Here is a 13,436-nt window from a genome sequence, read left to right on the forward strand (position 1 = left end):
GCAAGAGGGAGGGGAAGCAAAATGACCGAGGTCATGCCCTGTGGTATATAAATACAGGCAAATCTCCCCCACAGTCTTTTGAGTGCTAGAGAGGTGGAACCAAGGATTGAGGCAGACTTTTGTGGGGTTTGTTTGGCTTTGATTTAGAGCATTTTCAGATTTGTTAATTACTTAGTTTGTAATTGTTTGTAAAGAGTTTTTTTCTTTGCATGGAAAAATGCGTAGGCTACTTCTGAATAGGAATAGCTAGCAAAAGTAAGACATGCTTTAAAAATTGTTGTTTAATGTAGGGGTTAGAGTTTCTTTTCCAGTAGTCTCTCCTTCTGGTAACACCCTTTGATTTGTAAAGACCACCGAGGTTGATGTCATGTGTTCATTTCCTCAGGCAGGAGGTGAACCGGCCGCTCTAAGCTCAAGAAACAGCCAGTTCGGCACCGAGGAGCAATCCAGAGCAATGTCCCTGGCTGGAGTAAGCTGCCTGGTGACAGGAGCAGGAGGATTTCTTGGTCAGAGGATTGTCTGCTTGCTGTTGGAAGAAGAGGAGGCGCTGGCTGAGATCCGACTGCTAGACAAAGCCTTTAGCAATGAAGCACTTGGGAGATTTGGAAGTAAGTACCATCTCGTGAGGACTATCTGTTGTGGGTGTATGTGCTGTTGTCTTGTATGGACAGCTTGGAAGCCTTTACCTCTCATCCAAACCAGCTTTGCAGATAGAGGTTTTATTTCAAGGAAGTCTTGCTTTATCCTTCCCTCTCCCTCCAGCAAATAAATCAGATGTAAAACGTAAAAGCAAGATTTTTCTTTGCCAGACCCCAAGGCTTCTCTAGATTGGAAGAGACCTATGTACTGGTCATGCAGTAAAGAGGCTGCCTTCAACCCGACTTCTATTACATCAAAACACATAGAGCAAAAATTAGTGCAAAAATCTCACGCTTCTGCTTGCGGGGAAGGAAAACTTGCGTTGCTATACTGGGGGGGCGAAGGGGGGCGTCAGCGTAACCCAGAGCATACTGTCCTGGGCTCTGATGTGCTAGACTAGAAGGCAGTGGAAAAGTTGTGGGTGTAAATGCTAATGGTTTTCTTCAACCCGTGATTAGTTTGGTTAATAGTGATCATCTGGCTGAGAGTTGTGATGAGGTATCTTAAAAATCTGTTGTTATTATTAACATTATCGCAGTCGCCTGGAGAGCAGAATCCTTTTGTGCTAAGCACAGAAGAGACAGGGTCCATTTGCAAAGGGCAGGTCAGAACTCTGGCTTCTTGAATGGACTGGAGACAGCACAAATGAGCAATATGCCCAGCGTCAGAAGCAGTCTGTGGCAGGGAAAGCAGCTCAGAGTATTATATTTTAAAAGTCCCATTTCCTGGGATCCTGAGCATATCTATAAAGAGGCGTGTAGGAACCTAAATTCAATCAACTTCTTAAGTCCTTACATCACATTTACTTGGCAATGCTTTCCTCCATCACATCTTAACCTCAAGGCTACTCTTCCTCTATACAGGGAACTATATGGGAATCTTTATGGAATATCCCCATACGATTTGCTAAAGAGCCACAATCTTTCTATATTTCTTTCTATAAAGCATTTAAGTGTCATCAAAGTGTAGTAACAGTCCACCATAAACCCGGTGCAAATTGCACAAGCCTTTAGGATGGTTTTATACAACTCCTCATTAAATGTCATTCAGCATTTCACTGAGGATTTGCTAGACGCCCGTGAGCCTTGCAGCAGCTCTGATTGCCAGGCGGTTCCCGCAGTGACAAAACCTGCAGCTGCGGCAGCAGGAGCGCGTGTGGTTTAACGCTGAGGCAGCAGGGCAGCAACAGAAGCACCTGCGCTGCTTCAGGCCAGGAGAGCTTTGTGGGGATCATGGAGCTTCCTGGGGAGTGAAAATGAGGGTTTGTGTGTGTACAACCTTGGCTGGGGTGCAGCAAAGGTTTCGCTGCTCCTTTTTTGTTAACAGGAAAGCTCTAGGACCTCTTTCCTTACCCTCTCTCCTTCCTCCACTGAAGACAGCCCAGACACTCCCTCTCATATTCTTGCAGCATTCCTGCTGCCTATCAGACCAGTGCAGGAGGAAGGGAAAAATCAGTTATCATCAGAGCCATTTCCCCCCCCCAGACAAGTAGTAGGAACAACAGGCTGGCATTTCAGATGTGTTTGAACTGCCTTAGGCCCTGCACTTTGACTGACAGTCCCTCTACCTGTACCAACCTCTGTATCTACATCTCTTCAAGTGTCCTGCCAGTGTCTGTGCTCAGGACTACCTGAAGTATTTTGCTGCCATTCCCTTTCAAGCCCTTCTCTAGCACAGTGACTCCTATTCCAAATGCAGGGCTGATGCAAAAACTGTGGGGTGGAGTCCTCTGACCTGTGTTATTTTTACTCCAGGGACTTTTACTTGCCAGCATATGTTGTTTGGATTTCTTGAATAGCCAGGAGCAGAGCTGAGTGGGTTTCTTTCTCACTAAGCCCTTGAGCACTTTTTACTTGCAATATCTTTGCAGAGTCAGAGCTGCGGGTAGTGAGACACAGGAGTATGTGTAAGTTACAGCTCTTTGTGCCAGGAGACACTCAAGGACACTCCTCTTTTGTCCAAAAATCTTTACTGCTGAGACCTTGACCATCGCACTCAGTCTGCGTAAAACAGTGGCTTTTGCGGTCTTCCGCAGCCCTGGGGAGTCCGGGATGATCCAATCGATATCAAGTGCTGTGAGCTGGAGTCCACCCAGTTACACTGTGTGGTTGAGAATGAACGTCACGTTGAACATAGTAGTTTGGTGCCTTGGGTTTCCTACCTCCCATCTCCACTTCAAATTTATCTTTCTGCCTTTCCTGTGCTTCCACTTATGCAATTCTGGTTTTGTTCACTATAGCACTGGCACTTCTGGAAAAGTTGGAAACTCCTAGGTTGTTCTCAAGAGGATTTCTCACTATTTCAAAGCATTGATTCCCCCTTGCCTCATCTCTCTGTACATCCCTCCCCTTTCTCCCTGAGCCCTCATTTCATGTCATTTTTCAGAGACAGACATTTATAGATTGTGCAATGCTTGAGCCTTGAGTGTTTTTGTACTGCTAACCCAGTACTGCTTCAAAGTAGAAGGAACGTAGAGGGAGAAGGAATGTTGTTTTTTTTCCAGGACTTTTGCTGGGGGAAGTTCCTGCTCTGGGAAACTTCCTCCTAGCTTTTTGCACAACTTTGCAGACATTCATTTGCCTTTATCACTGCATTCAAAACAGAAAGGCAGAGTAGCAACAGAACATCCCAGTAGCTGAAATGGGAACAGAATAAACATTTTAGCTTCCTTGGGCCAAAGAAGCCAATAAATTGCTCTACCCTTTAAAAATGAAAATAAGTTGCAATTTTTCATTTTCTCCTATGAATACACAAAGTAGACCATTTTAATGAACCATCCGGTTAACCTCTCATGAGGATTGCCTTTCCCCACCACCCACCCCACAGCTGTTAGGACGTCTATAAAAGAGCACTAAGAAATTCAAGCTAGAAGTCCCACAGACATTGCTGTTTGCTTGAAGTTTAAATAATACATAGAAAAGACAGTTTAGGGCAAGTAGTCTGAGTGGATTGCTGAGTCAGACACTGCTCACAACAGCACACTGAATTTTATTGAGTAGTCATTGCATTTCCAAGCAAAAACTACCCCATAGCAAGCAGGGAGCATTGCTTACAGCTCAGAGGACACAGAAACCAGTGGTGAAGTAGAAGAAGCTTTCCCAATGGGTAGGTACTTTCTCATAATCACTGTACACAGAAAATGGAGAGCTGAGTTGAATTTATTCTTTTCCTCCCCCTTCCACCTGACACACATGTGCTTTTTTGATCCCTGGGCAATGGTTTGTGCAGATGGAAATCAGCGTTCTCTCTCCTGTCCATCTCAGACTGAAACCGCTGTCTGTCAGTCCTTTATTCTTTCCTCTTTCTACTTCCAAGCTCACCTGTAGTTTTCCTCTTCTCCCAGAGCAAAACAAGATCAATCTGCTGATTCCTGACATCTAGCTGATGCTGGTAAAGTGGACAAGGCCCATATTGTATTTAGCACAGCAACTTCTGCTGGGTAAAGTGGAATGGAGGAGCAGCTTTCCTGCCTCATATCACACACACAATTTAAATTGCAAGCCCAAACAAGGCGCAAAGCAGCTAGACAGCAGCTTTCTAGTGACTGATACCAACTATCCCTGTGATCAGCTTTGAAATGGACAGGTTTCGTTTGTATTTTTCCTGAAAGCTTTGATTTTCACGTGTAAAAACTTTCCGTTTTCCTAATTCCTGCCCAGGCATCACTCTGAAGGGGCCACATGTTAGAATTTACATTGTGAAAACCACGTATTTCGGTCCTTTGGATTACTGCAAGCCCACAAAGCCTTACTCATGGATAACATCAACCTAAGCGCTGTACAAAGACTAATGTTTATTAGAGCAAATCTAACTGCCAGGTGCTTAACAAAAAGCCTAGCCCCATAGTCTGACACTTTTGCATCCATACAAGTAGAGGTCAGTGTAAACCTTCTGGAAACGGAGCCCTAGGAAATGAATGCACTCTGTAAAATAAAAGAGCATAAGAGAGCATGTGGCAGTGCTGGGAGGGCAGTAACTCTAGATTTAGTAACTGTTTTGTAAATGTTTCACAAATTTCACATCTTAGACCAACTGACTGTGATGAAAAAAAGATCCTCAAGCCTGTTGCATCAGAATAATTGTTAAATTAATACAGGATTACATTCTAGCGTGCTACAGAGTTAATGAGATAAAACTCATTTTAAAAGACACTCACACTCAGTTCCAGATCCCAGCAGCTGTCTCTCTTAGTGTTTCCCCATTAAAGACAAGGGATGAAATACTGCCTGCTTTGGAGCTGGTCACAAAGCACTAGGATACACGAGCTTTCAGTCAGGCTGAGTCTAAAAGCTGTATAAATTAATCAGGTTCTTCTCTTATCTAAAATGGACAGTTGATTGCGCTGGAAGAAGACCAGCGCTCTGGCTGTGCAGAGTCCCTTCCCGGTAGCTGTGCCTGGGGAGCCCTCTAGTGCAACCACAGCAGAGGCTCATGAGAGGACATGCCTCCACCTCCTGAAAAGCTGTAAGTCACGCTGAGAAAGTCCTCTCCTCTCCCATGGCAGAGCTGCAGCCAGGCCAGCAGGCTTCCAAGGAGAGCAGCATCGCCTCGGACTATACATTTCTCCAGGCGATCATCCTGCGCTGGCTCAATTTTGTTAGTGTGATTCTGGGCTGTATGAAGGATGCTTCTGCCCAGCAAAACTTAAGGGAAGGATGGCTCCGAGACCGAAGACTGCATCAAGGTCACACACATTAGCTGCTGGGGAGGGAGAGGGCTTAAAAACCAGGAGTTAAAGCAAGTCAGGGCTGAGGTAGCTCAGGAGAGCAGCCTTGAGGGTTCAAATTTGGACCAGAAAGATGTGCATGCTAGAAATGACCCCACAGCACAGATGCTGAAATGGAGCCAGAGCTGCAGTTAGAAAAGGCACAGCAATCCTGGCTGAGGTACATAAAAAAGATGTGTCAGAACTGTATGTATTAGAAGAGCTGCAATATGGGCAAGGTCAAGGGGCAGAAGATAGGTGTGAACACAGCTCTGTGCACACATGTGCGTGGCGAGAGATCATTCATCACCTTGAAGACAGGACCATGCAATCCCTGGCTGTTTGGTATACTTGGGTTAATACTTTTATAAATAGCCAGTCACCAGAACATGCATAGCTAAAGCTACTACTCCTCCTGTGAACTTCAAAATAGTCACACGTGAAGGAAGCTTCAAGTCCTTGCTAGCAGTGAGAAAGATTTCTCTTTAAAAAAAAAACAAAAAAAAACCATGTTGAATATTGGCTCCAAAAATACAGTAGGTAGTGCTACATAGACTTCTATAGCACTGTAATTAGCACTTGACAATATAGCCATTGCAAAATACCTTCTGTTTTCCCAGCCTTAAAATATCGCTCCGCTGCCTGGGCAGTCAGCACCTCCCAGGTGCAGCATCAGCTTCCACAGGGCCCTTCACCGCTCCTTTCCGTGCTCTTCTTAGGATGCCTCTAAGGTCTTTTGCTTTGTTTTCTGCTGCCCTTGCAGCGTTCCAGGGTAAGACGGCGGTGAAAATCCTGGAAGGGGACATCCGAGATGTGACATTCCTGCACCGTGCCTGTCAGGGGGTCTCCGTCGTCATCCACACGGCTTCCATCATTGACACCTTGGGCCTCATAGAGAAGCAGCTGCTCTGGGAAGTCAATGTAACAGGTGAGCGGGTGAAGCACCTTTCTCAAACCCATGTCTACTATGTCCCCATCATCATCTGCTCAGGAGAGGGAGCACCTGACCTGTATTTTTCAGCCAGATTAACTGGGTCATTCTGCATCTTGCACAGCCACACCTGTGAGTGCAAAGCATATGTGCAGCGCTGGCCCTTTCCACACCCAGTGTGCACTGGTCTTCCACTGCAGGGCACTGCAGGATCATTCACGCTTGTCAGCACTCACATATGCCCATCCTGAGATCTGCACAGGCTCTGCCTTCAGTGGGGATAGCCATAATGCTGTGCTCAGTGGACCTGTCTGGAAGCAATTCACCTTTGAAATCCCTGTGCGCATCTGAGAAATCGGTTCTTATTCTCCCTCCCCATACAGCATCCCTGCCTGTGTAGTATTCAATTTTTACAAACACTGCAGGCTTTCAGTGCAATTATAGCAAACATCCCAGACCCTGTGGCGCTCTGCTTCCTATTCTTTTTCTTCCTCCTTTTTTCCTTTTCCTCCCATTTGCCATTATGTCTGTGTGTGCATGAATGCAGTTCACAGGAGCAGCTGCTCTCCCACCTTCAGCTTATCATCAAAAATCCCCCAATGAACTCAAGGCTGTGGGAGAGAGGTGTTTGAGTGACTTCTCACTCTGTGATGGGATCTCCCCTTCTACTAAGGAGCCCCTGTTCTTCGTGAAAAGATCAGATGAAGGGGGAAGTTTTTGACTTAGGAATGGCCGGTGTGGCATCAGCTGCCAAGAAATTGAAATATACGTACTAAAAGACCAACTTTATCCCCCTCCCTCTGATCCCCAAACCCTATGCCTTCCAGAGAACTGGTAGTGCCTAACCTGCATGCACGCTGACCTCCCTGGCTGTGTTGCCTCAGCTCCTTGGTGAAGATTTGGGGAAGACGGTCTTATTTACATTAGTAGTTTTCCTGGTTCTTTGTTCCCCTCTGCCACAGGTACAGGGCTTCTTCATGGAAAAATAAGGAACATACTTCCACTGGCACCACTGTTACAAATATTGGCTACTCACCAGAGCATTCTTTGTAGTCGAGTTGTCTCTTACACGCACCTTAAAAACAGCAGGATGACATTTTGGTTGTTTTAGCCTGGCTCATTGCCTGTACATTCAGCTTCCAGACCCTTTCATTTCTGCTCACTCAAAGCCACAAATTGTCAGTGACCACAAATTAGAGCCCAGCGGGCAGCTTCTTAGGTCCCTGCCAGGAGGGAAGAGCAGGAAGGCAAGTTCCTGTAAACCTGTGCATTGGGTAGTATGAAAAATAAATATACAGGGATGGTAGTTCAGAAATAGGATTTGTAAAGCTCTCTCTTTATGACCATACTGCTGCTACAATCTGTTTTTCACGGCAGAACATGTTGCCTAAACCCATGGGGGAAAAAACCCAACCCAACAAAAATACCCCAGACAAATACTAAAATGTCCCAAAAGCAGAAAGCAGAAAGAAAAGAGGTGGAGTCAGAGCTAGAGAGTTTGTTTACATCTGTCCCATCGTTCCTTTTGGCAGGTTTAGACTTAAGCACAAAGTATCTAGGCTTTCATAAATCCTTCAGATCCCCCCCATCAGAGTCTGCCTGTGGGTGAAATAAGCCTACTGGGCCCGTGATGGTTAGCTGATAACATTTGGTAGAATGAAAGCACATGCCAGTCCTGCTCCTAGAGCAAACTGACCCTAAGGTTAGTCAGTAAACACTGCAGTCCTCTTCCTTATTTCCCTCCATTTACATTCTGATGCTCTTTTGGCTTTCTGACCAGCCAAGACACTGCTATGTACTTCACAGACTTGCAAGATGAAAGTATTTATTTCCCCCTTGAATGTGCTTGCCTAGCTTAACCCTCCTGGCTATTTGAAAGACCTTGAACTTGCCAGCTTACCTCTGCTCCCCTCAATGAAAGCATTATGATAGGATTTTAAAAGTAGGAAATCCTGTATTACTGCAAGTAAAAGACAGAATATGCAGAAAAAGGAGGAGGCGTACATACACAAACATCACTTTGCTCGCTGCACTTTATGATCTTTGACTACATGGTATTGTGCGTTGTTCTGACATAAGAGGTTTCTCTTCAAACCCTCCTCTGAAGCCAATTGAATAGTGAATAGACTTCCACTGGGTGAAGCTGATTTTGGAGCAAACCTTCAGGTCCCACATTAATTCTGTCCCTGCTTAGCAAACCATCCAAGAGCACCTTGAGCCTGGAAAACAGGGGCTTCAGCATACAGGATGGATTGTACCTAATGAGAGGGGCAGCTTCTGAAGGTTCTCTGCCTTAAGCCACATCAATCCAACCAACGGGCACAAGCCCCTGAATCTGTAATCAGTATTCATGCTAATCTAAGCAAGAGCAAAATTTGACCCTTGGCATAAACCCCCCCCCCCCATGACATGCAATTAAGACCAAGTGTTCATCCTTGTTTAACTCCAGCAGGTGCACTGATACCGCTTAAATACAGATTCAGAGCAGGTTCAGTTTCACTGAAGATGCTGCCCAGTTCATGATTCTTCCAGCTGCAGAGAGGGGAGATCTGGCCAAGCTCAGGCCAGAGATGCTGTTTCTGATCTAAAAAGCCCACTTTTTCCTGCTTGGGGAGCTCTGGACTGACTTGCATGTGTCTCTTTTGAAGGTACTCAGCTACTGCTGGAGGCATGTGTCCGTTGTAATGTCCAGCACTTCATATATACCAGTACCATAGAAGTGACAGGCCCAAACTGCAAAGGTGACCCAATTTTCAATGGTGATGAAGATACAGCTTATGAGAGTATATCAAAATCTCCTTACGCCCAGAGTAAGAGACTGGCAGAGGATTCTGTGCTGAAAGCAGATGGCCAGGTGCTAAACGATGGTAGCACGCTGATGACCTGCGCCCTGAGATCCATGTACATTTTTGGAGAAGGTTGCCCGTTTCTTCAAGGTCATCTGGATAAGTGTCTGTTGAACAAAAATATCTACCTGCGCTTCTCCAGGAAGGAGGCTTTCGTGAACCCCGTGTACGTGGGGAACATCGCCTGGGCACATGTGCAGGCAGCCAAAGCCCTGCAAGTCCCGCAGAAAGCCAAGCACATCAGGGGGCAGTTCTACTACATCTCAGATGACACTCCTCATATGAGCTATGCAGATCTAAATTACGAGCTGACCAGGGACCTGGGGTTTGGAATCGAGCCCCGGCTCCCCATGCCTCTGACAATGTTGTATTACTTCTCGCTGCTGCTGGAGATCGTGAGCTTCTTGCTCCGGCCCTTTGTCAGATACATCCCCTCCACCAACCGTCACCTGGTCACTCTATTGAACACCCCATTCACCTTCTCTTATAGAAAAGCACAGAAGGATTTTGGCTACGTGCCTCGCTACACGTGGGAAGAGGCCAAGCAGTGCACTGCTCAGTGGATTGCCTCCATGGTCCCACAGAGAAGGGAGTACTTGAAAAGCAAGGCTGCCTAAGTCTTAAGAGGAGCTGTGACCTGGCTAAACAAGTAGGGCCTTGAGCCAGAGGAGAGCTGGGTGAACAGCAGCAGCAGACAACCACAAAGCATTTAAATGAAGACTTTGTGTAACAGCCCCCTCATCCCCCCCAGCCTCCCTGCCCCAACCCAGAATAAATAAAAGTGAAATATTAATTTTTTTGTTGAGTACAGGCTGATCAGGGTAACTTACTGCATAGTCCACATCCACTTCTACATCTTGGGCAGCACAAAGACATTATTTTAGTAAGACTCCCCACAGTCCACAGTGTGAACACATCATCAGCCTTGCTTTTCACTCCACACCACCTTTAAGGCTTTTGTAAAGCACAGTTTGTCCTAGAACTATGATTACAATTTATAAATGTATACTACTCAGCCATACCCTACTCAGCTCTTGCCAGCCTTACCAAACACACAGCAGGTAGAAGCCACCTGATTGCAAAAGCTGTTACAGATCTTGCTCACTTTTTCAGAGCATTGCCCAGTTTCCTGTGCCATTCACCTGACAGTCAAACTTGAGAGCAAATTTGGGCACTGTAAGCATTATGAAGCCAAAAGCACAATGTAAGTGCAACATAGTTTTACTTTGGACGGTTTGTGGAAGCAGAGAAGGGGGAGATTTGCTCAGGTGAAGACTTCCTCATCCATTCTCATTTTCCTAGTCAGAAATTTTGCAATAAATCTGATGGCTGCCCAGCAGAACAACAGCTTCAACAAGATGAAACGGAGAAAAATATTGCAGGACAGCCTTGGTCACTGAAGAGTTTCCCTTGCAGAGTCAAGACATTTGTGAACACTGAGGAAAAATAAAGAGTGCTGAAAAAAATCATGCTATTTCCAGGTTTCAGCTGGGAAGAAAGGCTAACTTTAGCTGATAGATGCATATGTGCTGTCCCTGGCTTTTCTGACGGCCATGTGAGTTTCTGCAGAATGTGTAACTTGACTTTCGGGCCAAAAATGTAGCGCTTGTCTGAACAAATACATGCGATCCAGTGTTTGCTTCTTAAACATGCAGCTCACTGAAAACAGCTCTAAAAGATGGGAATATCTGTGGTGTTCTGTTCAGGATGATGTGAACAGAAACATTTTACCTGACTCAGTACTAATGTAAATAAATCACATTTCCAGAGATGCTGGCAGCTTAAAGTCTGTGCTGAGTTTAATTATTCAGTGCCCTAGACATTATATAGTCCCAGTGCAAGTATTACCATTTTCTTTAGTAACATCTTAGGTTAAGTATGTAAGATCTGAAGCGGTAGAATACCAGCCATCAGCACTTCCAGTCATATTCTGGGGACACAGAAATAAGTTTTCCAGGCTCCCACTGAAGGCTTTGTAAACAGTCAGCAAACTAGTGCTACGGATGTAATTTGAATGCCATCGCTTCACAGATAACCATGTCAACATCTCCACCTTTCTCCACTGAGCAAGCAGTACTTTTAACACCTCCATCAGAGTTCCTCCTTTATTAGTGAGCACACAGATCTATCCCATGCTGAAGGAGACCCATCCCCAGCTACACTGTACACTGATAACACCTCTAGAGACTTACAGAGAGTGAGGAGGTTTGCAGCAACCTTAAAGAATAAGGGACTTGAAAATGAAGTTTGGAATTGTAAAATTCTGGGTAGAATCTGCACCAAGCAAACTGACGTGCACTGAAGTTTAAAAAGAGCCAAAAGGTATTATTTAACACAATGTCCACCCACATCCAAGAATGCTGGTGGAGACTATGCTGAGAGCATTGCTAAAGTTGAGGTAAATGAGAAAAAGCCACCTTTGTTTGTGCTCTATTCCCCTCCCATCACTAAATGATGATTTGTCTTCTGTTTCCATCCGCTCCCCACTATTCCCATTCTTATCCCTTCCAGATTCCTCTGATGGACATCTCTTCCTCTCCCGTCCCCTCCATTTGTACTTTCCCCCTCCCTTCATGTTCTCATTCTGTCTAGACCTCTCTGGTGCAAATCTGTTTAGCTACAGCCCCTCTGTTCATGCCTTCTCCCCTTGAGCCTCACCACTCACGTTCTTTTCCCCTCCAGTCTCCTGCATTGTTGGCTTTTTTCTCACCAGATGGTTCCTTTCCATTCCCCTCTGTACATCTCTGTTCCCCTCCGCTTCCCACCATTTCTGTTTCCATTTCCACTCCCCTCTGGGCCCCTCCATGTGCAATCTGTGGCCCTCCAGTCACCACCATTCATGCTCTGCTCCCTTCCAGTTGCCCGCTTTCACTCTGTTCCTAGGCAGAAGGCTTGGAGCAGGCCATTAGCCTCCAAAAGGCTCCCAAGTACGTAAAATTCACATCTCTCTCAGTGCTGCTAGTAAAGCTACAGATCAGCTCCATATATTTACATATATGCGGTTATCTCAGTTGCCTCCCGGGTTGAATAAGGCTCTCAGGATGCGTAAGACAAAATACAGCTGAAGGCAGTTAACAAATCCTGCTTAGAAAAGCAAAAAGAAGGTGTTTAACACAGTAACATCCATTATTTTTCTAGGCTAGTGATAGATCCTAATGTTTGGTGAGACCAAAATGATGGGTGCAGCCATGGCTGCTCTGACACTGAAGTAGGAGTAGAAAGGACGATCCAGGCACATGGAAATAGAGCAGGAAAGGAAGGCAGAGAACAACAGAAGCAGAGCTGCTATTTAATAGGGGAAGGCACTTAACACATCAAAGAGCTGGAATATTACAACATGTACCAGAAAACTGGGACATCTTTGACCAGGTTTAACAGAGCTCCTAAAATATCTACAGATGCTGCCAAGAGAGAATAAAGGACAACTTTTCTTCCACAGTTCACTAAAAGTGACTCATTTCCCAAATGTGGGCTTCCATTGCCGGAGCCTACTTTGTCATATTTGCCTTCTCAGTAAGACAGTGGGATCTTTCCATCTCTCCAAGGGCCATGCTCCCAACAGTCCGATTTCCAAGCACCAAATTCCTTCTTTGCTGAAGTTCCTCCCTCTTTCTTGCTACCACATGCCTTCCTTCAATCCCCATGACAAGCCATTCCTGCTGACGGGAAGCTTATTCCCATTTCTTTCCCTACCGTGCCATCCCCCTCCTACCTCATTGGTAACCTACTTGTTCTGTGACAGAGTCCTCCTCCTCCCCTTGGTAGTTTCTTCCTTCAGTCACACCATAGAATTTATAACTGAATTTTATTTTTTTTTTTTAAAAGGCAAGGCAGCAATGCTCACAGACCCAAGGGAAACACTGTCCTGCTGTCTGTTTCAGGTGACGTTTACAGTGCTGAGGCATTTCTTGTTTTGGAAGCACCTCCCACACTCAGCACACATAAAGGGTTTTTCTCCGGTGTGGACTTGCTGGTGTCTGTTGGCGTGAGCACTTCACACATGGGAACACACACAGGGCTCCTCACCCATGTGGGTTTGCTGGTGCTGGGCGAGTGTTGAGAAATCACTGAAGCCTTTTCCACATTGCATGTATTTGAAAGGTCTCTCGCCAGTGTGGGCTCTCTGGTGATTTCTAAGGTGACGTTTTCAGCTGAAGCTTTTCCTACATTCAAGACAAGGGTAGGGCCTTTCTCCTGTGTGCATTCTTCTGTGGGAAATAAAGTGGGAGCTCACCCTGAAGTTTTCCCCACACTCACTGCATATGAAGGGCTTCTCACCTGGGTGGGATCTCTGGTGTTTAATTAAATCAGAGAA

At 45.6% G+C, this 13,436-nt stretch overlaps 1 protein-coding gene across 1 annotated transcript; it reads left to right on the forward strand.

The window, feature by feature from the left end:
* The first annotated feature begins 454 nt into the window (after positions 1-454).
* Positions 455-9,738, forward strand: LOC142034072 (3 beta-hydroxysteroid dehydrogenase/Delta 5-->4-isomerase-like). The gene is made up of 3 exons (XM_075034781.1): positions 455-608; positions 6,108-6,272; positions 8,924-9,738. The coding sequence occupies exons 1-3, from the start codon at positions 455-457 to the stop codon at positions 9,736-9,738; spliced, it is 1,134 nt and encodes a 377-aa protein (XP_074890882.1).
* Positions 9,739-13,436: the final 3,698 nt, after the last annotated feature.

Source organism: Buteo buteo, chromosome 8, assembly GCF_964188355.1.
Source record: "Buteo buteo chromosome 8, bButBut1.hap1.1, whole genome shotgun sequence".
NCBI classification, from domain to species: domain Eukaryota; kingdom Metazoa; phylum Chordata; class Aves; order Accipitriformes; family Accipitridae; genus Buteo; species Buteo buteo.